This window comes from Rhineura floridana, chromosome 3 (genome assembly GCF_030035675.1).
Source record: "Rhineura floridana isolate rRhiFlo1 chromosome 3, rRhiFlo1.hap2, whole genome shotgun sequence".
In the NCBI taxonomy this organism is placed as follows: domain Eukaryota; kingdom Metazoa; phylum Chordata; class Lepidosauria; order Squamata; family Rhineuridae; genus Rhineura; species Rhineura floridana.
Genome location: NC_084482.1, coordinates 231,072,775 through 231,095,602, shown reverse-complemented (window position 1 = coordinate 231,095,602; position 22,828 = coordinate 231,072,775). Strand labels below are relative to the sequence as shown.

General features: G+C 56.0%; 2 protein-coding genes across 5 annotated transcripts; one reads left to right on the top strand and one right to left on the bottom strand.

Annotated features, from left to right (window-relative positions):
• Nucleotides 1–1,612: 1,612 nt before the first annotated feature.
• Nucleotides 1,613–17,380, bottom strand: VPS52 (VPS52 subunit of GARP complex). 4 transcript variants are annotated; one of them, XM_061621517.1, is made up of 20 exons: nt 17,109–17,365; nt 16,046–16,127; nt 15,171–15,223; nt 14,916–14,991; nt 14,643–14,710; nt 13,734–13,909; nt 13,149–13,299; nt 12,475–12,575; nt 12,020–12,152; nt 11,817–11,874; nt 11,432–11,565; nt 7,291–7,446; nt 6,471–6,589; nt 5,964–6,087; nt 5,286–5,381; nt 4,824–4,931; nt 4,078–4,143; nt 3,419–3,530; nt 3,199–3,317; nt 1,613–1,935 (listed from the first exon to the last, which is right to left on the bottom strand). In XM_061621517.1, the coding sequence occupies exons 1-20, from the start codon at nt 17,256–17,258 to the stop codon at nt 1,789–1,791; spliced, it is 2,229 nt and encodes a 742-aa protein (XP_061477501.1). In that variant the 5' UTR covers nt 17,259–17,365; the 3' UTR covers nt 1,613–1,788. The 4 variants fall into 4 exon arrangements, with proteins under 4 accessions (XP_061477501.1, XP_061477500.1, XP_061477503.1 ...); XM_061621516.1 differs by lacking the exon at nt 3,199–3,317 and having other exon boundaries at nt 17,109–17,376; XM_061621519.1 differs by lacking the exons at nt 11,432–11,565; nt 11,817–11,874 and having other exon boundaries at nt 17,109–17,370.
• Nucleotides 17,381–17,766: 386 nt separating this feature from the next.
• RPS18 (ribosomal protein S18) lies at nt 17,767–22,360 on the top strand. Its single transcript, XM_061621580.1, has 6 exons — nt 17,767–17,975; nt 19,407–19,505; nt 20,570–20,656; nt 21,167–21,268; nt 21,969–22,060; nt 22,248–22,360. Exons 1-6 carry the CDS (start codon nt 17,790–17,792, stop codon nt 22,321–22,323), a joined length of 642 nt encoding a protein of 213 aa, XP_061477564.1. The 5' UTR covers nt 17,767–17,789; the 3' UTR covers nt 22,324–22,360.
• Nucleotides 22,361–22,828: the final 468 nt, after the last annotated feature.

Here is a 22,828-nt window from a genome sequence, read left to right as displayed (position 1 = left end):
GATTGATTGCATTTGTCCAATTGGGACATTCACGGGCCAAGACTTCCCAGGTCTCAATGCTCATGGTACATTTTTTAAGATTATTTTTAAGAACATCTTTAAACCTCTTTTGCTGTCCACCAATATTCCATTTTCCAGGTGCTCAACAGGGGAACGGGGGACTGACTCTTTTTCTGTGGGGAGAGGAGGGAAGAGGTGGGGACAGGGTGGGACTGCAGACGAAGCAGCCAGTGTGGAATGAGGCTCCCAGGGAGCGCCCCCCCATCTCCCCCAACAGGCTGCGTTGGGCTCAGGTCAAGGCACCAGTGGCCAGTGGGTCCAGCTCCGTGCTCCTGAGAGAGCTGTCCCTGTGAGATGTGGGCATGGCAGCCAATCTGCCTTTAACAGAGGAATGGGCTAATTCGAGGAGGCAGTGGCGCCATTCTGCCTCTGAAGAATGCCCGTTGCTGGGAATCACAGGTGGGGCACATGCTGCCGTTGCTGAATCAGGCTAAAGGGGCCCCACCTAGTCCAGCCCAGTCTGTTCTCATGGTGGCCACCCAGGTGATTTGACGGGGAGCCCGTAAGGAAATGGCCCGAGTGCCAAGAGCACCCTCCCCTCCTGCACATCCCGGTATCCAGGGGAGAGCAGGGTGCGCAACGAGATGGATCCTCTCGCACCTGATCCACTGTTATGTCCACAACTAGGGCATCAACTAACTCTCCCCCCCCCGCCCATTGTTTGCAGGGCTCGGAGGTGGCAGCTCTGTCCCCTCCCCTCTGGAGCTATTCCAGCAAGAGAAGAGACAGAGCTTTCAAAATGTGTCTCGGGGACCACAGCGGGAGCAGAGAAGACACCTTGGGAACACAGGGCCGGCTTTCGAAATGCACCCCTGACCAGCGGGGCGGGGGGCAGCTCCCTCTCTGCTCAGGGAAGGAGAGGGGAGCCCTTTGAAAGGACGGGGCCGGCTGGATCTGCACGTTCCGAAAGCATCCCCTTTATAAATGGAACACAGGAGGGGCGTCTGCACTGACCGGCAGCCGCACTCCAGAGTTAGAGGCAGGGGCCCTTTTTCCAAGGTGCTGCAGATTGAACCTGGAAATCTGCAGGCAAAGCAGATTCTTGGCCCTTTAGGAGTCATGATTTCCAGTGGGGGCTCAGGAGACATACCAGAGGCTATAGCTCAGTAGGAAAGGAGATATATAAATACACCCCCCCCCCAACAAGGTTCCGCTTTAAGTGTCACAGCAAACAGGCGCTGACGAGAGACTTCTCTATGAATCTCCCCAACCTCCTTTCAAAGCATCCCACCCTGTGGCCATCACTACAGCTTGGGGGTGTCTGGGTGGGGATTCCACGCGTTTTTTTGGTTACACCAGGTGTGGGGAACCGTCGGCCCTCCAGATGTTGCTGAATTACAACTCCCATCACCCCTGCAGCAAGCATGGCCCCAACGGCAAACATCACCAGCAACATCTGGAGGGCCGACGGTGCTCCTCACCCGCCCTCCGTGAAGGATTTGGTTCAAGATCAACAGGAACAAGTTGTGCTCTGCCTTTTCCTACCTTGAGTCACCACCACGTCCGTCCCTCCCCACCCCAAAAACCAGGGCCAAGGCCAGGAACTGCAAACTGCGTTGCTAGATTATTTATTGCCACTGTACAAAGCAAAACATAAGAGACAGTCAAGCAGCACAGCGCTGGCCTCTGCGTTCCCCTCCCCACCACAAAGAGCTAGGAATGATAAGCGGGGCTGGGAGGAGCACAAAGGCCTCCCCCCACCTCCCCAAAGAAGGCACCCCTCCCCCGTCAGAAGTTGGGCTTGTGTTTCTTCACTTCGACCATCAGGTGGTGGATGTTGATGAGCTCCGAGCGGACCGGCAGGGCCTTGAGGGGGGCCAGCGCCAGGACCTTGTGGAAGCGGTGGTAGTACTGGATGAGCTGCGTCAGCGCCCCCTGCGGGCAGAGGTGGGGATGGGGGGTGAGAGGCAGGGCGGTGGAGGAGGGGGGAGGGGGTGGCAGAAGGCAATAAGCGCACGCAAGAGCAAGCGCACATGGAGGCACGCCAGACCCCAGCAAGACCCCCAGCACAGCTGCCCACGGGCCCCATTGGTAAGTGGGGAAGAAGAGTGCAAGTGGACTTTGAACCCCAAGGGAAGCAGATTTCGGTGATGCAGAACCCAGCCAACTCCCACCACAAGTGCCGTTGTGCCTGCCCCAGAAGCTGGCTCTGAGGAAGCCAAGCCCTTTGCTGCCTGCCTGCCACCTCTTCAAGAGGCTGGAGGGGAAGAGGAAGGCGCCAAACGAAGGGGGTTTGTGGTGAGCGTCTCCCCACAGCAGGCTCCCAGCAAGGACCCTGGAGGGCAGGAGGGCCAGAAGGCCTCATCTCCAGCGCTTCCACTGTGAACTGCCCAGCCCAGGACTTGGCCCCGACAAAGCTACCCCATCACAAGCGAGAGCGCAGGCCCTGCTGGCGGCAGAGAGGGAGGGGCGCTCCCCTCACCACTCCTGGGGCTGCCAGGCCTGGCTCTGTCTGCAGGGGTCTCCCAGCGGGGCAACAGCCCTTCCCACCTGCTGCGAGGCCCCCCTGAGCGCTGGGTGTTCCCTTGACCCCTGCAAGCGCCCGGGGGCCGGAAGCATTCCCGGCTGGAGGGCCCAGCCCAGCCCCTCACCTTCTGCAGCTGCTGTTGGCAACTGGGCCTCAGGAGGCTGAGTGGGGGGGAGAATTTTGGGAGTATGGGACTCCCCCCCAAAGTCCTCTCCCCAATATCCGGGGGTGGGGGGGAGAAGTGACTGACAAACTTTAAAAAGTTGGATGTGTTTTCTAGCTTAATGAGACTAGTTACCTACATACATACATATATGCGTATATATATATGTGCACATGCTTATTTCAAAGGCAGGAAGGAGAGGTTCCGGCCGGAATCCGGCACCAAAGGGGGGGAAGGGCCCGTTCTGCTTGGGGCAAGGCACTCTGGGGGGCAGGCAGAGAGGGTTGGCAGCCACCTCCTCTTCCCAACCCAAAGTTCCCCTGACATGCAACTGGAGAGCGGAGGGATGTTTTAAACAGGAGGAAACTCCTGCCTTTCCCGGCTTTCACTCCGGCCGTGTCTGCTCTGGCCCTCTTGCGGTGTCTCCTCCCTCCCTCCCTGGGGGTGCAAATGGGCGCAGCTGGGGCCGTCCACCCTCCCTTCCCCACCTCCCCCTCCCGCCCCCAACCTGGATGATGGTGGTGCCGTTCTTGAAGTTGGTGAAGGAGCGCATCACGTCCTGGCTCAGGGACTCCACGGCCGTCTTCCAGGTGCCGGCAAAGCCGCGCACCAGCTGTGTCACCCGGGCTGCGGGTGGGGCGGGAACAGGGAGCAAGAGAGTTGAGGGTGTCTCTGGGGGGAGGCGGGGCAAAGGCAGCCCCCGTCCCACCAGCCCACCTGCCACTCACCTTCCTCCCCCCGCAGCCGCTCCAGCTGGCCACGCTCCGCCAGGGTCTCTGCCTCCTTCACAAACGCAATCATACCCCCAAAGCCAGGTGCCAAAAGTTCCTCAATGAACTCCTGGAAAGCAGCCGGGGGGGGGGGGAGAGAGAACATGCTCTGCTCAGAGGAGCTTCCCCAATCTGGCCCCCTCCAGACCTGTCCCTGGACCCCAAGCTCCAGATGCCCCACATCTGGAGGGCGCCAGGTTGGGGAAGGCTGGTCTGTAGCACCGCTGCAATTGTATCAGCTGCTGCCACTTCAGGAAAGCTGAAATGTCCTCAGGGCCCAAAAGATGCCAGTGGCCAAACCTGGGGTGTGTGTCTCTGTGCCCAGCTCTCTCCACCGTGCCGCTCACAAGCTCACACTTAACAGGCTGCCAGCCTGCATCAGTCTCAAGTTACTAGCCCTCATGTTCAAATGAGGCACATCAAACCCTCAAAGAGGGGAGGGAGGAAACTGCAAGGATGTTTGCATCCCACCTGGAACCTGACATGCTGTGGCCACTAGGAAAGGGTCTCCCTCCACTAGCCTAGGTCTCCACCCGCTCACCCCCGAAGCAGACAAGGGAGGGGTGGTGTGAGAGGGCCCTGAAGGTGCAATCTCTCTCCCCCCCGCCTTCGCCTACCTGCGTCCGAGCACTCAATAGCTGCTGGAAGCCTTCCACCTCTTTGCTCTCCTCCACCGCTCGCTCCTGGGGAGGGGGAGAAGGTGGGCTGTCAAACGGGGGCGGGGGGTAGTGGGGAAGAGGAGGGACTTGCTCTACCCCACCACCACCACCACCCTGGCCACTTCCTCTCCCCTGGGGTTAGAGTGGGGGCAGACTTCTGGCTTTCTGGGATATCCCCACTTCTCAGCGGGACCCCCGCGGATCCGCCAATGGGCGCCAGGGGCAGCACGGTGGCTCTGGACGGCAGGCAGGGAACTGTGGGTGAAAGCGCCTCCGAAGACAAGCTCAGAAATTTGGTTTTCTTTTTACTAAATGTATGTATTTAATCTGAATTGTTATAAACCACCCCCCTTCCATATAAAATATCACGAGGTGCCATACAGGCAAAGGAGGCAGAGTCACCAGAAGCTGGATCGGGTCAAAGGGGCCCCGGTGTAGCCAGTTCTCCCAGTGGCCAACCAGGAGCCCCAGATGGGAGGAAGCCCCCAAGCATGACCCAAACCCTTTTGCACAAATCTGTTCCTGTGCAGCCCCCCCTCCCAGCTGCCTGATTTAGGAGAGAGGAAAACAACGCTTTGCTGTCCCTGTTGTCCAACGGTTGGGAAATCCTGGCCAGTCTACTGGAACCCAGCCGGAAATCTTCTAGAGGAGACCCCGCCCACCCTCGGCCGGCCCCTGCTGTAGGGGGCTCGGCCCCCGCTTACCATGAGGACACCCAGCATCATGTCGTAATTGTTGATGAGGAAGATGAGCTGCTCTTTGCGGGACGAAAACTCGGCTGCCACACGCAGAACAAAATTCTCCACCTCGGTCTGGCGGGGAGGGAGGGAGGGAGGGAGGGAGGGAGGGGGACAAAGGCCACCTCAGAGGAGAAGGCAGGCAAAGGGTCCCTGACGGAGCCCCCGCCTTCTTTAACCGGACATGCCAGGGATTGATCTCAGCACCTCGTGTGTGCAGGCGAGGGGCTCTGCCGCAGTCCCCCACCCCTGCTTGCCTTCTCTGTCAGCAGCAGAGAGGCCAAGTCCTCCTTCCAGGTTGTCTCCCTCCCCAGTGCAGCCGGGTGCACCCCACTCCCTCCGCAGCAGACCCCCAGGCACCACAGAATCGCTTCTCCCTCTCGAGAACCAGCCCAGTCGCCATCCTGGGGAAGGCTGCGGGGGCCCTACCTGAAGCTGCCCCAGCAGGGCCAAGGTCCGGTCGTGCGGGAAGGTCTGGTTGATGCTGACGATGGCCGAGGAGAACTCTGCATAACGGCGGGTGATCTGGGGGGGCAAGGCAGGAGTAAGAGACGCTGCACCGGCACAGGAGGCCACACTCCAGCTCCGTCAGGCCCCTCCCTCCCTCCACTGGGCCCCCCAACTCTCAGGAGCAGATTTTGAGCAGGGAGGGGCAGCTGCAGGGAGAAGAGAGGGAAGTTCTATGGCGCAAGCCAAACCACAACCCTGTAGAGTGGCACTGAATCCTTGTCCTGCCCAGAGTAGACCCCCCACTAAAGTCAATGGACATGGCTAACTTGGGTCCATTCATTTCAGTGGATCTACTCTGAGTTAGCTGAATAGAACCCCAGGTTTTTATTTACGTACCTTGACCCACCGCATGCAAATATTTGAAATGAATGATGAATGACTGGGGGGGGTTGACATGAAGAAGCCGCCATGAGGATCCCATCCGGCCCTTCTGTGCCAAGCTCTAGGGAAGCCAGTGCCCTCCCCCCACATCTTGGAGGAATGAGTTCCGTCAGGGGGCCCCAGGAAGAAGCAGCCGGGCCCTCCAGTGAAGCCTGGAAGAGGAGATGCCTCCGTTCCTCCAAGAGATCCAGATCCCCCTCCTCCTCTGGGACTTACGTAGTGGGGCCGCGTGTCCAGGAACCCCAGCTTCTGGGGGTCAGTGTTCTGGATGCTTTGGATGTTCAGCTCCAAGATGTGCTCGAAACGGGGCCACAACATCTCCAGCAACGTGTCCCAATATCTACATGTGGCAGCCAGAGGCGGGGGGGGGGGGGAGAGAGAAAGGGGGCGGACAGGACACTTGAGATCCAACGGCTCAGGCCCCAGCGAGCCACAGCAAGGGGGCAGCAACCCTCGGCTGACGAGTGGGCCGCCCCCTTCGTCCAGCAGAAGAGGGCGGCTGGGAACCTGCTCCTGAAGAAACCCAGGTGCTGTCACCAGTAGGGCCCTGAGTGGACGCCTCTCTTCTGGGACGGCAGCGGGTTAAAGCTCCCCCAACTTTACGACCAAGCGGGGTGTCGGGGGCAGAAGAGAGGCTCTGGTTAGGGCTCCCCCCTGGAGGAAATTAGGGTGTTTTGTGGGGGGGGGAAGAGAGAGAGAGAGAGAGGCCCAGGCCTCACCCACTTGTCAATGGCCGGGATGTTGCGCTTGGCCATGATGGCTCTGAAGCGCAGGACGATGTGGATGCAGAGGAAGACGGCAATGCTGTCGTAGCAGTCGCTCACGTAGGAGTCCATGTGCTTCTGTTGTGGGGGGGGTGAGAGAAGAGACAGGGGAGGGAGGGAGGGGCAAGCGGTCAGGTGGTTTGCTGGCTGGCATGACTTTGGGGACCACCCACACGTGGCCCATCTCAATCCGTCTCATATTATGAAGCCCTCCTCTTCACTTAACAGTGCCCCTTCCCCCTCCCCTCCCCTCCCTGCAACCCCAAATTCTGTGCTCTGTATTCAGACGAAAGAGAAGAAGGTCCTGGGGTGCAGAACGGAGTCTGAGGCGGCCCCCAAGGCCCAATTAAACCTCATGAACCGCACCTGAATGGATCCATTTCCCAAGAAGTGTTCCCTGCCTGCCCCCCCCCTCCAGCTTCCAAGGAGCTGGCTGGGCCTGGCTGGCTTCAACACGAGTGGGGCAAGGTCCTCAGCTCAGTGGGGTGCTGTGCAGGCCGGAGGGCCCAGACTGCACCCTGACGGCGGCATCTCCAGGAACGCCACCACCAGCCGATGAGGGCGGCATTGAGCTGGCGGGAGCAAGGCTTTGACTCCACACCAGGGAGCCTCCTGGGAGCAGAGCTCATGCTTCCGGACAAAGCTCGGCTTGAGGGCGTTCCGTTTCCATTTTCCCTCAAAAAGATCCATTTCAGAGAGGCAGGAAGACACAAGATCAAGACCGCCCCGTTTTTCTGAGTCCCTGGGAAGAGTTGTGCCCAGCCCTCTCCCCGACTCACGAAGAACATGGTCAGCGTCTTCCCCATGACGGCGTTGAAGAGGTCCAGGGCGGGGGTCCCCGACACAAGGAAGAAGTCGCAGAGGAAGAGGTATTCCCGGCAGCTGTTGTCCAGCAGGGCAAAGTGCTGGCTGCGGAAGAGCGACTCAAAGGGGTACTGCAAGCAGCAGGGAGGGAGAGAGAGAGAGAGAGAGAGTCACAGAATAGTGTAGCTGGAAGAGGCCTGTAAGGCCATCAAGTCCAACCCCCTGCACAATGCAGGGATCCAAATCAAAGCATGTCCGGATGCCTCTTGAATGCCTCCAGGGTCATAAGAACATAAGAACATAAGAAGAGCCTGCTGGATCAGGCCAGTGGCCCATCTAGTCCAGCATCCTGTTCTCACAGTGGCCAACCAGGTGCCTGGGGGAAGCCCGCAAGCAGGACCCGAGTGCAAGAACACTCTCCCCTCCTGAGGCTTCCGGCAACTGGTTTTCAGAAGCATGCTGCCTCTGACTAGGGTGGCACAGCACAGCCATCACGGCTAGTAGCCATTGATAGCCCTGTCCTCCATGAATTCGTCTAATCTTCTTTTAAAGCCGTCCAAGCTGGTGGCCATTACTGCATCTTGTGGGAGCAAATTCCATCGTTTAACTATGCGCTGAGTAAAGAAGTTCTTCCTTTTGTCTGTCCTGAATCTTCCAACATTCAGCTTCTTTGAATGTCCACGAGTTCTAGTATTATGAGAGAGGGAGAAGAACTTTTCTCTATCCACTTTCTCAATGCCATGCATAATTTTATACACTTCTATCATGTCTTCTCTGACCCGCCTCTTCTCCAAACTAAAAAGCCCCAAATGCTGCAACCTTTCCTCGTAAGGGAGTCGCTCCATCCCCTTGATCATTCTGGTTGCCCTCTTCTGAACCTTTTCCAACTCTATAATATCCTTTTTGAGATGAGGCGACCAGAACTGTACACAGTATTCCAAATGTGGCCGCACCATAGATTTATGCAACGGCATTATGATATCGGCTGTTTTATTTTCAATACCTTTCCTAATTATCGCTAGCATGGAATTTGCCTTTTTCACAGCTGCCGCACACTGGGTCGACATTTTCATTGTGCTGTCCACTACAACCCCGAGGTCTCTCTCCTGGTCGGTCACTGCCAGTTCAGACCCCATGAGCGTATATGTGAAATTAAGATTTTTTGCTCCAATATGCATAATTTTACACTTGTTTATATTGAATTGCATTTGCCATTTTTCTGCCCATTCACTCAGTTTGGAGAGGTCTTTTTGGAGCTCTTCGCAATCCCTTTTTGTTTTAACAACCCTGAACAATTTAGTGTCATCAGCAAACTTGGCCACTTCACTGCTCACTCCTAATTCTAGGTCATTAATGAACAAGTTGAAAAGTACAGGTCCCAGTACTGATCCTTGAGGGACTCCACTTTCTACAGCCCTCCACTGGGAGAACTGTCCGTTTATTCCTACTCTCTGCTTTCTGCTTCTTAACCAATTTTTTATCCACAAGAGGACCTCTCCTCTTATTCCATGACTGCTAAGCTTCCTCAGAAGCCTTTGGTGAGGTACCTTGTCAAACGCTTTTTGAAAGTCTAAGTACACTATGTCCACTGGATCACCTCTGTCTATATGCTTGTTGACACTCTCAAAGAATTCTAATAGGTTACTGAGACAGGACTTTCCCTTGCAGAAGCCATGCTGGCTCTGCTTCAGCAAGGCTTGTTCTTCTATGTGCTTAGTTAATCTAGCTTTAATCATACTTTCTACCAGTTTTCCAGGGACAGAAGTTAAGCTAACTGGCCTGTAATTTCCGGGATCCCCTCTGGATCCCTTTTTGAAGATTGGCGTTACATTTGCCACTTTCCAGTCCTCAGGCACGGAGGAGGACCCGAGGGACAAGTTACATATTTTAGTTAGCAGATCAGCAATTTCACCTTTGAGTTCTTTGAGAACTCTCGGGTGGATGCCATCCGGGCCCGATGATTTGTCAGTTTTTATAATGTCCATTAAGCCTAGAACTTCCTCTCTCGTTACCACTATTTGTCTCAGTTCCTCAGAATCCCTTCCTGCAAATGTTAGTTCAGGTTCAGGGATCTGCCCTATATCTTCCACTGTGAAGACAGATGCAAAGAATTCATTTAGCTTCTCTGCAATCTCCTTATCGTTCTTTAGTACACCTTTGACTCCCTTATCATCCAAGGGTCCAATCGTCTCCCTAGATGGTCTCCTGCTTTGAATGTATTGATAGAATTTTTTGTTGTTGGTTTTTATGTTCTTAGCAATGTGCTCCTCAAATTCTTTTTTAACATCCCTTATTGTCTTCTTGCATTTCTTTTGCCAGAGTTTGTGTTCTTTTTTATTTTCTTCATTCGGACAAGACTTCCATTTTCTGAAGGAAGACTTTTTGCCTCTAAGAGCTTCCTTGACTGTGCTCGTTAACCATGCTGGCATCTTCTTGGCCCTAGCGGTACCTTTTCTGATCTGCGGTATGCACTCCAGTTGAGCTTCTAATATAGTGTTTTTAAACAACTTCCAAGCATTTTCGAGTGATGTGACCCTCTGGACTTTGTTTTTCAGCTTTCTTTTTACCAATCCCCTCATTTTTGTGAAGTTTCCTCTTTTGAAGTCAAATGTGACCGTGTTGGATTTTCTTGGCAATTGGCCAGTTACATGTATGTTTAATTTAATAGCACTGTGGTCACTGCTCCCAATCGGTTCAACAACACTTACATCTCGCACCAGGTCCCGGTCCCCACTGAGGATTAAGTCCAGGGTTGCCGTCCCTCTGGTCGGTTCCATGACCAACTGGTCTAGGGCATAGTCATTTAGAATATCTAGAAACTTTGCTTCTTTGTCATGACTGGAACACATATGCAGCCAGTCTATGTCCGGGTAGTTGAAGTCACCCATTACTACCACATTTCCTAGTTTGGATGCTTCCTCAATTTCATATCTCATCTCAAGGTCTCCCTGAGCATTTTGATCAGGGGGAAGATAGATCGTTCCCAGTATTAAATCCCTCCTGGGGCATGGTATCACCACCCACAACGATTCTGTGGAGGAATCCACCTCTTTTGGGGTTTCAAGCTTGCTGGATTCAACGCCTTCTTTCACGTATAGAGCGACTCCGCCACCAATACGTCCTTCCCTGTGCTTCTGATATAGTTTATATCCAGGGATAACCGTATCCCACTGGTTTTCTCCATTCCACCAGGTCTCCGTTATGCTCACTATATCAATGCTCTTCTCTAAGACCAAGGACTCCAGTTCTCCCATCTTGGTTCGGAGGCTCCTAGCATTAGCGTACAGGCACTTGTAAGCAGTGTCTCTCTTTAAGTGTCTTTGGCACTTGTGGTTTGGTCTGTGGTAATTTTGCCCTTCTGAATTGATATCCTGGGCCTCTGCTCTCACAATGCCTACTTCTAGGCCTACCCCTTTTAAAATTTCATCATTTCTTTGGTCTTTATCCCAGGGGGGAGGTTTATTCCGAACCAGACCTTTCTCAGCTCCTGTCGGGTTTCACCCCTCAGTCAGTTTAAAAGCTGCTCTGCCACCTTTTTAATTTTAAGTGCCAGCAGTCTGGTTCCATTCTGGTTCAAGTGGAGCCCGTCCCTTTTGTACAGGCCCGGCTTGTCCCAAAATGTTCCCCAGTGCCTAACAAATCCGAACCCTTCCACTACCTACTCCAGAGAGCCCACTACCTCTCTAGGTCATTGGAGAGGAGGGGCCGGGCCAGGATCGGGGCCAGAGCCACAGATAAACCCTCCGCCAATCATCCAGAAGAAGGAGGGGGCGGGCAAGGGGGGGTCTGGCTTGCCAGTCCATTCCTCTACCCCCCTCCCTCATCTGTCACCATAAAAGGGCAGGTGAATCCCAGTTAAGAGGACAATGTGTCTCAAAACTGAACAAAATTTACATGGTATGTTTATTTATTACGTATTTCGATTGCTTAATATAATAAAAAATATCTAAGCAGTTTAACATAAAAACACAGCACAAACAATTTTTTTTAAAAATCCATAAAATAATAGTCTCTGTGAAGCAAGGAAGAACAACTCCCCCCCCCACATTACGACCCAAAGAGAAAAGGAGGTTAAGAGTACAGTTGGGGGGGGGGGAGCTTCAGGCAGCGACTTACACGAACGTCGCTCTTCTGGGCGGAGTGGGGGACGAGGATGGGGCCCTCCAGTTCGGCCCCCCCAATCACAGCCCCGCGGTTCCCCAGGGTGAAAACGGTGTTGCGGTTCCGGAGGGAGGGCTTCGAGAAGAAGCGTGGGCGGGAGACGGAGTCAAGGGCAAGGCGGGGAAGTGGCCCCTGCTCCCCCCACCCCCACTCACGTCCTTGCCCCAGATCCAAGCCCCCCCCCCGGACGGTAGACGCAGGTCAGGCCCCAAAGCCCCCTTCTGGCAGCCACGGACTTGGAAGGCAGCTCAGGGGGGGATGCGCAGGGTGAGGCAGAGACCTGACCCCTCCCGCCACCCATGCCCCCCCCCCGGTCCCCACAGAGGAGAGGAAAGGATATCCTTCTTGGCCGTGTCCTCCACCCCCATGAGGTCGTCCTTCTCAGCCACTTCCTCGTACTGCACGGGGGGGGGGGGGAGGAGAGAGACACAGACATAAACAACATTTGCTGAAATGACAGAATGGGCCGGTCGAAAGGGGGGGGGCGAAGCGCAGCCCTGAAAGGCCCCCAAGGCTGCCCCCCTGCAGCTGCAGTGCCCTCACCTGCACTTTCATGAGGCGGCTGGTGTAGGACTTGAAGTAGCTGAGGAAGACCTTGCTCATCGTATCCACGTAGTCGTCCCGGACCTCCTTGGCGACCGCCCGCTCGTGCCCCAGCAGGAACTGGTAGAAAAACCTGCCCCAGGGAGAAGGGTGAGAGGCAATGGGGGGGGGGAGAGACCCCTCCCCAAAGTGCAGGAGTAGGGAGACAGAGCCCCAAAGAAGGGGAGGGGGCTGTCTGTGGGGCTGCAACGGTCTCCTTCCAGCCTAGCACTTGGCAATGCATGCTGGGAAACCCCACAGCAAGGATGATGCCGCTGCAGGCAACGCTCCGGGTTCTATTCTGACCGCCTCCATCGAACACTTGCAAAATTTTACAAACGAATCCAAGGCTGCTCTCCTATTGGCACAGAGCCAGCAGAGTGCAGTCTGGGAGACTCCCTGGCCCAGCCTCCTACCTGTGCTTGAGCAGTGCATTCTGGGGGATCTGGTAGTTGGTCATCGCCTTGCGGAAGGAGTAGATTTTCTGCAGGATGAAATCCCGGATCTTGGCCACTGCCTGGGGGGGGCAGGAGAAATGCTTGCGTGGGCACATTAGGCAGTGGGCCAGGTGGGTCCCTTCTACCTGACCGGCCCCACCCACCAGCCTCCTCTCTCTCCCTCCCTCCTGCAGGACTCCTGAGAAGCTGAAAGAGTCTGCCGCAGGGACCTGTCCCCCCTCCCTCAAATTCACTCCGGAATCTGCACCACAGCATCAAACAGATGCAGAAAGGGCCCCACGGCATTTGGCTCCCAAGGAAATGGGGAAAGCCCCAGAGGAATTTACGTAGGAAGCAGAGAGATTCTCCCAAAGCAGCCGTTGGGCTTCCAGAGCGATAGGAGCCCAAAGGCCACTGAGTGGCCGGGCCCTCCAGAGGGAGACCTCGACCCACAGCGCCCCACGCCTCCACAGTGTTCACATCTCTCCCCCCCAAACAACCTCCAAGAAGGGGGAAGAGCCAAGGGGACGAGGAGGAGGGAGTTGGCAGAGCTGCATTTGGCAAGACCTCCTTCCACCAGAGCTCCGGCTGGCCCGGCTCCAAACTGGCCCCGAGGGGGGGCACGCAGCCGGGGGCCCCTGCGGCCTCCTCACCTTGGCTTTCAGCTTGTCCAAGACGTCGGTGACATCGCTGCAGGCCATGGTCTCGCGGAAGGCCTGCTCTTTCACGGCCGTGATCTTGTTGTTCAGCTCATGTAGCTGCTCCAGGAAGGCCTGCTCCGTCACCGGCGTTTCCAGGATGGTGCTGGGGAGGGGAGGGGGGTGAGTGGGTCTGGGGGGGCAGGAGTGCCTCGCCATCAAGTCCCACCCACAAGGCTTGCCTTATAACCAGCCCAGGATGCTGCCTATTTGGCGCCTGCACTCTTTACTTATTGCATTTCTATCGCACCTTTTCTCCAAGGAGCTCAAGATGGTGCAGATGATTCTGTCCCCTTGTGATTTAATCCCCACAACAACCCTGTGAGGTACGTTAGCCTGAGAGGCAGTGACTGGCCCAAGGTCACCCAGTGAGCTTCATGGCTGAGTGGGGATTCGAACCCTGGTCTCCCAGGTCCTAGCCCAGCACTCTAACCACTACACCACACTGGACTAAATGAAGCGACCCAACATCCGGTCTTAATTTTCACCCTGCGCTGCCCTGGACCCCGCTTCTCCAAAACCAAAGAGGAACAGGCTGACCTGATCATCGCTTCGGGCACGTCCAGCTCCTCGACCAGCTGGGAGAGGCGTCCCCGGACAGCCTGGCGGTTGCGCAGACGGACGTTCATGGCCACCGACTGCTCCTGCAGCGTCTGGATCTCGCAGCTGATGCTGCTCAGGTCGGACTGGAAGGAGCTCAGCATGGCCTCCATGCGCTGCACACAGGGCGGGGGGAGGGAGGAGGGGGTGAGGAGCCCCCACCTGTAAAATGGTCCCAACCCCCCTCCCCAATCCTATGACAAGGGGCCAGGGGGATTCATCCAGGCAGGCAGACAGGTGGCTGGTGGAGAGAGGAGCATCTCCAGAATAAATGATTCCTGGGAAGGAGGAGGCTGTCAGAACAGGCCAGTGATGCCACTCTGGGGCAGCCCCACACACACAAGTGGGCCAGAGGCAGCTGGCTTGGTAGGAGAGACTCCCAGCAGGAGGGAGAAGGCTTAACAGAGGACGGGGAGAGTCTGCCCGAGCCTTTGGGGACCTTGAGCCCCACTTCATAGGAAGCCAGACCACACATCCCATATAGCTCAATACTGTTTACACTGACTGGCAGCGGCTCTTGGGGTTCCAGGCAGGGGTCCCTCCCAGCCCTCCCTGGAGATGCCGCCCTCGGGGACCCTCTGCGCTTCGACCAGACACGCAAGAGCCACCCAGGGTGGGGTGGGGAAGGGCAGAGGACTCAGCTGGTGGGACGCAACCCCTCCCCATCCCGAGGGGGAGAAAGGAGCCCCACTGCGACTCAGCCAGGGCAGCGCAGGCCCTGCTCCCACCGAGGGATCGCGGAGGGGGACAGCAGCACCCCCCCACAGAGATCTCTCTCACACGCGCACAGGGGGGCTAAGCAGCCTTCGAATGCACCCACCGACCGGCCAGCCGAGGGACCCTCCTCACCTGCAGGACAGCGTCACAGGCCGTAATCTGCGTATGGAGAGAGGCAATGTTCTTGCTCTCCTTGATGTCTGGAGGCGGCCATTAAGAAGAAGTGCATGCTGGGAGCAGCCTCAGGAGGAGACGCCCGAGGACAGCCCCGCGCCGCTCCCCCCAGCCCCCACGCAGGGCACAGAAACCCAGGCCAAGGCTGCTCCTTAAGGGGGCAGGGGGAAGTGATCTGTGCCAGGCCAGCCTTCCCTCCAGCCCTCCGCTCCCTTCCATAGCCGAGGATACAGTCCTTGATGGAGGCATTCTCGATCTGCTGCAGCTCCACCTCCACCTGCTTGGAATATTGCCTCAGGTCCACCCCCTGGCAAGACGAAAGCGGGAGATGGGAGGGGAAAAAGGTTTTTATTTATTTTATTTGGTATCCCTAAATGCACATCCCGCCCCTCCTCCCAAAGGCAGCCCAGGTGGCTGATCTCCCTTCCCCATATCCCAACAAGCTCCGCCCTGTCAGCCTCCAGCCCAGCCGGCAGCCTCCCTCACCGTTTTCAAGGCCTCCTGCACCAGTGCATCTTCCAAGTTGGCCTGGATGTGAACTGGGAGAGAGAAAGGGCACAAGGTCATTCAAGAGGCCAGCGCTGGTCTCTCTCTCTCTCTTTCCCTCTCCCCCCCCCCCCGGCAAGAATGTGATGGGGGAAGAGCCACTGGGACGATAAGAAGAAATTCTGCAACCAGCTGAGCTTGGAAAAGTTACTTTTTTGAACTACAACTCCCATCAGCCCAATCCAGTGGCCATGCTGGCTGAGGCTGATGAGAGTTGTAGTTCAAAAAAGTAACTTTTCCAAGCTCTGAGCTTGGCCCTCTCAAGCAGGCCATTTTCCGGAGAGGACAGCAGAGGCACAAAGCCTTGCTGTGTTTTCAAGTTAGGGCAGCCGTCCCCAACTGGTGCCCTCCGAATGTTGCCGGACTCCAGCTCCTAGCAGCCCCAGAATATTGCACAGACACTGGCCAATGATGATGGGAGATGGGGGAGAAGGGTGCACTGGTGGGAATTCCCCTCCTCTGAGGCAGGGAGCTGCTGTGCCAATTTGGGAAAGGTCCTTTCGGGATGCCAGGGGCGGGGTGGGGGACCTGGGCAAAGCCACAAGCAGCTTCGGAGGGAGCAAGAAGAGGAGGCAGAGGCTGCTCTGTGTGTGTCTGCAGGCAAGAGAGTCCTTCAGGAAGAGGATGGCCCCTTGTGAGAAAAGGCATTTCTGGAGCTCCGGCTGCTGAGGAAATCAGGCCCTCCTCTCCAGGGGGAAGTGGAAATGTTTTGTTGCTGTTTGCTGAGTTACAGTCAGTCTCCTCCTGATGACTGGAAACCACCAAAACCAAGCAGACCTCCAGAGCTCGGAAGAAGGCTGCATGAGAGCACTCACTGTCCACTTCGTCCAAGATGAACTCATCAGAAGTCAGGTCCAGCTCCCCCAGATTCAGCTGCAGGGCCTCCTCACTCTGACCCTAGAGAGCAGGCAGGGGAAGGGTAAATTAGTACACAGGAAGTTGGACCTGTCTCTTTGCCACACTTAAGTCTGACACTCTTACCCACTTCCCCCAAATTGGCTCTTCTGGCTAACACCACCACTGGCAGGCTCCTTCTCCGCCTCCTTCACAGGGCCAGTGTGCCGCTGGGGATTAAGAGTACTGGATTCAAATCCCTTTACGGCCATGAAGCTCCCTGGGTGACATTGGGACAGTTACTATTCCTCACGGTTGTTGTGAGGACAAAAGGGTGAGTGAGCAAGAAGGAGAATCAGCAGCTCCTTGGGGGAAAGCAGGATGGAAGTGTAATTAAGTTAATTTATAATAAGCTCTATCTAAGCCCCTACTAAAGTCATGTAAAGCAGCAACCTAACATTGACAGATCTGGACAGGGTGGCTCATGACAGATGCTCTTGGAGGTCGCTGATTCATAGGGTCGCCATAAGTCATAATCGATTTGAAGGCACATGACAACAACAGCACAGACAGGCAGAAATTCATCAAGTTCGCACCGCCCTTATAAAACCTATCAGTTTATTTAATTCGTTACAATTATTTATATCCCATTTTTCAGAATATAAGCCACCTATTGCTTGCTAAGTGGCATATAGATCCTTCTTTCCCCTCCTTGGAGCTGCTGCTCAAAGCAACGGCTTGGCAGTGGCAGGCAGAAATCCAACGGGTGCATCCCCCCCCCAAAAAAGCTGAAGCCCAGCTTAGGCAGGGGCACAGGGACCCTCTTCTCCCACGCATGCGCACAAAGATTGCATGCCTGAAAAGTGACGTAGAAAAGGTCTTAGGCTAAACGGGGGGCGGGCAAAGGTCAACGAAGACCCCCTCCAACACCAGCACGCAGTGAATTTTGTAGCTGGGACCGGAGAAGGAGGGAGAACAGAGAGAGATAGAAACATGGACCGGAAACGGGGACCGGTCAGTGGCCCTAACTGGTCCGGCCCCCACCTCTTCTTCATCCATGTCCCCCGGCCGGAGTCGCTGCTGCTCCTGCTGCCGCCGCCTCCACTCCTCCTGCTGGTCAGGCCCCAGAGCGGCTGCCGCCATCGACCTCCGCCCGGCGCCCCTCTCTTCCCTCTTCTCCTTGCTCGGCCACATCCGGGGATCCCATAGGAGCCACTTCCGGTCTTCTAAGCCTCGAACTACACGCCCCAGAATGCCTGGCGGAGACGTTGCGGAAGTGGCCCGTGGCGGCCTCTTCCTACCCAGCAAGGGTTGGGGCGGCTAACGTTTCGTACTGAGATGACCCCCACCCCACCCCCACGAACAAAAAAAAGAGGCACAGGCGGCCACCTGCTCGTGCCTTTCTCTGACACAAAGGGAGAGACTCCTGACGGAACCTTTTGCTCTGCCTCCTTGTTTCCTAGTCGGGCATTGCAGGACAAAGCACAGCACTCAGAGAAACGGGTCACCTGCCTATAGAGATAGAAAATTAGACTGACACGAAATCCGTCCTTTTAGAACAAAGCGAGAACTTCCCATGGACCTCGATTGGCTCTGAGCCAATGATACTTTCCACCCAGTGATACTTTACACTGAAGAGGGAACTCAGTTCACCATGAGAGTGTGGAAGGTCCAATAAACTTTATTGAATAAAGCGTGTGGGTCTCATATTCTACGGTGGCTCAGATGTTCCTATCTCTATATTCCTGCCAAGCTAAACCGGAAGAGGGCTTGCCCTTACCTTCTCTTGGGACTTCAGCCTCCGCCGGAAGTCTCCTTCGCTTAGTGGGAGGGCTTATATCGGGTCTCTCGCGCCGGGCCGACTTCCTTTTCCGGCCGAAGCAGGACCGAGAACTGGGCGCCGCAGCCATGGTGGGTCCGGGAGAGGGGAGGCCGGGAATCCGCCGCCATCCGCCTCGGGGGCGTCGCTAATAGGGGTGCGGGGGGGCTCCGCGTGAAGGGCACCGCCTGGGCTCCGGCTTCGGGGGGGATCCTTTCGAGAGAGAGAGAAACCTCTCCCTGGGCCTTTATATGGGGCAAAGCGGCTTCCAAATATGGGAATGGGTGGGGAGCTTCACCTGGTGAATACCGGCCTGGTAGCTGTTTTACGTGCTGGCGGGTCCCTTCCGCACCCCCTGTGAGGTGGCATCCCTCCCTGTGTGCCTGCAGAGGGAGATGGGGAGGGGGGTGCTTACGATGAGCATCCCTGCGGCCCTTGCGGGGGTTCGGGACACCCTGCCTTGAACCATATTTCTTGTGGTTCTTACGACAAGTCTGCAAGGTAGACCAGTTCTGTGTATCGCCCTGTTTGGGAAGGGGACGGGCGCTGAGCCTTGGAAAGGGCTTTGCAGGGGCGACCTAGAAGGGACCCGAGAAGTCCTCGGGTTGGACATCTGAACCTTCAGTGTCTCTTACTCTTTTGAAAGTGCATTTGGGACTGGAGCAAAGATCTCTGCGTGTCTACTTGGGAGTTGGCCTCATTGGGCCTGGGGGGGGGCTTGCCTCTTGGGGAACCACAGCTGGGTTGCTGTTTTAAGCCTCTTCACCACCATGCTGAGAATAAACGGCTTTCAAGAGTTCAACCTGCTTTGCAACGTCCGTGTGGTGTCTCGCATGTTTCTTGCAACAACCATGTGGGGTAGGACAGGCTGTTGCTCTTATGACCGCAGTTCTGCATAGAGTTGCTTGGCTTGCCTGAGGCCAGGTCCCTGAATGGGGGGGGGGAGCGTGTGTGTAGACACAGAAATGGGCTTGATTTGGGGCCAAACCCTCCTTGGACTTTGAGGGCCGCTTGGTTTGCCCCTTGGGCCATTTACACCCATGCACCCTTTCTCAGCTTAGCCTTCCTCCCAGGGCGGCTGTGAAGCTAAAAATAGTACAAATTCCTTAATGCTGCACGTCTTTGATTTCTTTTATTTGTTGCATTTGACATGTCGTGGGCTGTTTTGGGATTTTAAGTTGAAATTCTCTATATACATTTTCTTAGTGAGGGAGGAATAATGTTATTCCGGCTGATGGGGTAAGGAAATGGCCTTTAGTAGGTCCCATCTCCCCCGCCCTTGGCAGGTCAGCTCAGAAAATCCAGGCTTGCCTGAACGTCTCACATCGGAGCTGCCTGCAGGGAGTTTTGGGCCAAAGAATCCAAGCAAGGGGTCCTGGCTGCATCTCGTATTTTTCTGCTGGTGTCACGCCACACTCTCACCATGCATTTATTCTGCTATTATTCTGCTAGTACATGCGTTGCCCTTCCCGGATTCTCACTAAATCTATACTCTCTCCCCCACCTCTCTTCTTCTCCTAAAGTCTCTTGTGATTCCAGAGAAGTTCCAGCACATCCTGCGTGTTCTCAACACCAACATCGATGGGCGGCGGAAGATCGCTTTTGCCATCACCGCCATCAAGGTCTGCGAGGCGGAGGGGAGGGGTGGGGCGGGTGGCCGTGGGACCCTCTTCTCTCGCGTCCTGGTTGCAAATTAAAACTGAATAAACGCAGAGCGGCTGCAGGTGCATGTGTGGCCCTTATTATTTAGTTATTTTATTTATTTTATTTTATTTATAGACCGCCCATAGCGAATAGCTCTCTGGGCGGTGAACAGCAGAGTTAAAAGACAAAGTTACAATAAAACATACAAGGTCACAACAAGGTAGAGTAAAAACATTGAATATAAAACATGAACGTTAAAATGCCTGGGAGTATAACCAGGTCTTAACCTGGCGCCTAAAAGAAAGAACCGTAGGCGTCAGGCGTGTCTCCTCAGGTAAGCTGTTCCATAGTTCGGGGGCCTCAACAATGGCCTTGTTTAGGAGCATGTAAGCCCTGCGGAACTCCATGGGACCAGGCTGCCCCTTTCTGAATGCCCAGCTCCAAAGTATAAGCTGGGCAGGATGCTGAAGCGAGCCTGTGGATCACCCGGGCAGCTCTCCTCCTGCCCTTGTAATACCACGCATCTGTTTAGCCCTACTCCAAAGGCAACTCCTCCATGCAGCATCTGCCACGGTCTGGCACCTCCTGCTCTGTTGCTGAGCCGGTTCCCCGCATGCCTTGATTGGCAGGATTCCTGAGTGCTCATGCCGGGTCCTCAGGTGCCACCATCCCAAAAGCCCCCCGGAATCTGTGGGCTTCTAAGCCCTGCTGGGTGTTTTGGAGGGAGCCTCTCTGTCATCTGTTCTGCCAAGCCGATGGGCAGAGTTAAGGACGGAGGGCGCTGCTGCAATGGACAGCCATCTGTTGGGAATGCTTTGATATGGATTCCTGCGTTGAGCAGGGGGTTGGACTTGATGGCCTTAGAGGCCCCTTCCGACTCTACTATTCCATGAGTGCCGACAGCCGTTCCTGGCGATGGCGTCTGGTGATCTTGGTGTTTCTGGCCGTGTTGGGGCTCGAAAGGTCTCCTGTGAGCTGACTGTGGTTTCTGCACCCCCCGTTTCCTTCTCCCTAAATCTCCCCCTCCTCTTTCTTGCTGCAGGGTGTCGGCAGGCGCTATGCCCATGTGGTGCTGAGGAAAGCGGACATCGACCTCACCAAGAGGGCCGGGGAGCTCACGGAAGATGAGGTGAGACGTGACGAGGCCACGTGGGTGGCGAAGGGGGGTGTCTCCACTTTGCTCTTCCTTAACTGGACTTTGGGTGCGTTCACACCTTTCTGGGGGAGGTGCCATCTTGGGTCTACCTGCAAGGGCAGGTGGGTGCACTATCACCCGGCCGTGGGTGGGCACCGGCTTGGTGAAGGCTGAACTGCACAAATTAGGGTGCGCCTCCCTTTTTCGGATGCAAGGGAGGAGGAGAGGGCTTGGGCAGCCAGTTGGGGGTGTCTCACGCCCAGTGCTTTCAAGGCCTCAGCTGCCAGCCAGGGTGGGTGATGGTGGCGATGCTGCTGCCGCTGCCTTGGGCCTGGCCCACGGAGACTTGTGGGGCCTCCAAGCGGGGCCCTCTCCAGGTTGCAGCGTCTTGGGTTCCCTCTCCTTCCTTGACTGACTTGGTGGCTCCGTCTTAGAGCCGGACTTTCCATTATTGCCGTTTGGGTGAGAGCCCCTCTGTGTGTCACTCACGGCGCTCTCCCGTAGGTGGAGCGTGTCATCACCATCATGCAGAACCCGCGTCAGTACAAGATCCCCGACTGGTTCCTGAACAGGCAGAAGGACGTGAAGGACGGCAAGTACAGCCAGGTGAGAGCCGCGAGGTGGAGAGAGGCTCCTCTGTGTGAGGGCGCTGGCGGGCGCCGCAGGGCTCGCGGCAGACCTGAAACGTGGGCATTGGAGACAGCGCAGGGGTGTTGGCAGTGGCCGGGCTTGCCAGCCAAACAGACAGCGGAGGGAGAGCAGAGCGCTCAGATAGAGGGAGGCAGCGTGACCTTGGCCTTCGTAACTTATTTAGTTATTAAAAGTATTAGTCGCCCATCTGGCTGGTTATCCAGCCACTCTGGGCGACGTACAACATAAAAACGTACAAATTGCATTAGAGCGTTAAAGATCTCAAACAATAATAATAATCTACGGAAGAACATCCAGAAGGGAAGTGGGCTCAGTTTGTCTCTGGAGGTTAGGGCCACATCGTCCATTTAAAGCACAATTATACTGACAGGCATGGCTTCCCCAAAGAATCCTGGGAAGTGTAGTTCACCCCTCAGTGCTACGATTCCCAGCACCTTTAACAAGCTACCGTTCCCAGGATTCTTTGGGGGAAGGCATGTGCTTTAAATGCACGCTGGTGTTGGGGAAAGGCCCCCAAGACAAAGGTGGGTGGGCCTCCGGCTCAGGCCAGAGGGTTGGACATGTGGCTGTGGATCCAGCCGTCCATTCAGAGAAGGGCTGCCCGGTTGCTGCCGAAGGCACCTTCAACACTGCCGCTCTCTCTGCTCCCCTGCAGGTCCTGGCCAACGGGCTGGACAACAAGCTGCGTGAGGACCTGGAGCGCCTGAAGAAGATCCGGGCGCATCGGGGCCTGCGCCACTTCTGGGGGTGAGTGGGGGGGCGGGTGGAGCTGCAGTTGGTGTGGGCAGTGGGGGGGGGAGGTGGGCCAGACAAGGCTGCATCGAAGAATCAGGTCTCGACAGCTGAGATGGCAGCTAGGAGGGCGCAAAGGGGGGGCGTGGGGCAGCCGTCTCCCTCCTTTCTGATCTGGCACGTTCTTCTTCTTCCCCCGCAGCCTGCGTGTCCGTGGCCAGCACACCAAGACCACCGGCCGCCGCGGCAGAACCGTGGGTGTTTCAAAGAAGAAGTAAATGTTTTATGTGTGCAAATAAAGTGCTGTTTTCAGTCCCCCTGCCTTTTCATTCCTCTTTGGGGTGGGGTGGGGGTGGGGGTGGGGGTTCCTACCCCTGCAAATCCCCGTCCGGAGAGGGGTCTTGCAGACCTGTTGGGCTCAGGAGGGTGGGCTGCAGAACGTCAAAGGTCAGGGGCGTAACAGCAAAATTTGGGTGGATGAAAATCCAAGCACCGAAGTGGGCGGTGAGGATCGCTGTAAGCCAGTGTGAAGCGATGCATGCTGGGGCGAGGTGTTCTAACTCCACGTGGGCCCTGATTGGGGGGGGGGTCTTGAGCTGTGATGTGTGGTTTGATGAATGTTTCAGGTCACCCTGTGGAGCTCATCCCCTGTGAGGAAAGGCTACAGCAGTTGCTGCTTTTTCATTAGTAAAAAAAAGGTTGAGGGGAAGTTATAAGCTCACATTCACACCATAGATTTCTCTCCCCCCCCAAAGAATCATGGGAGTTGTAGTTTGTGCCTCA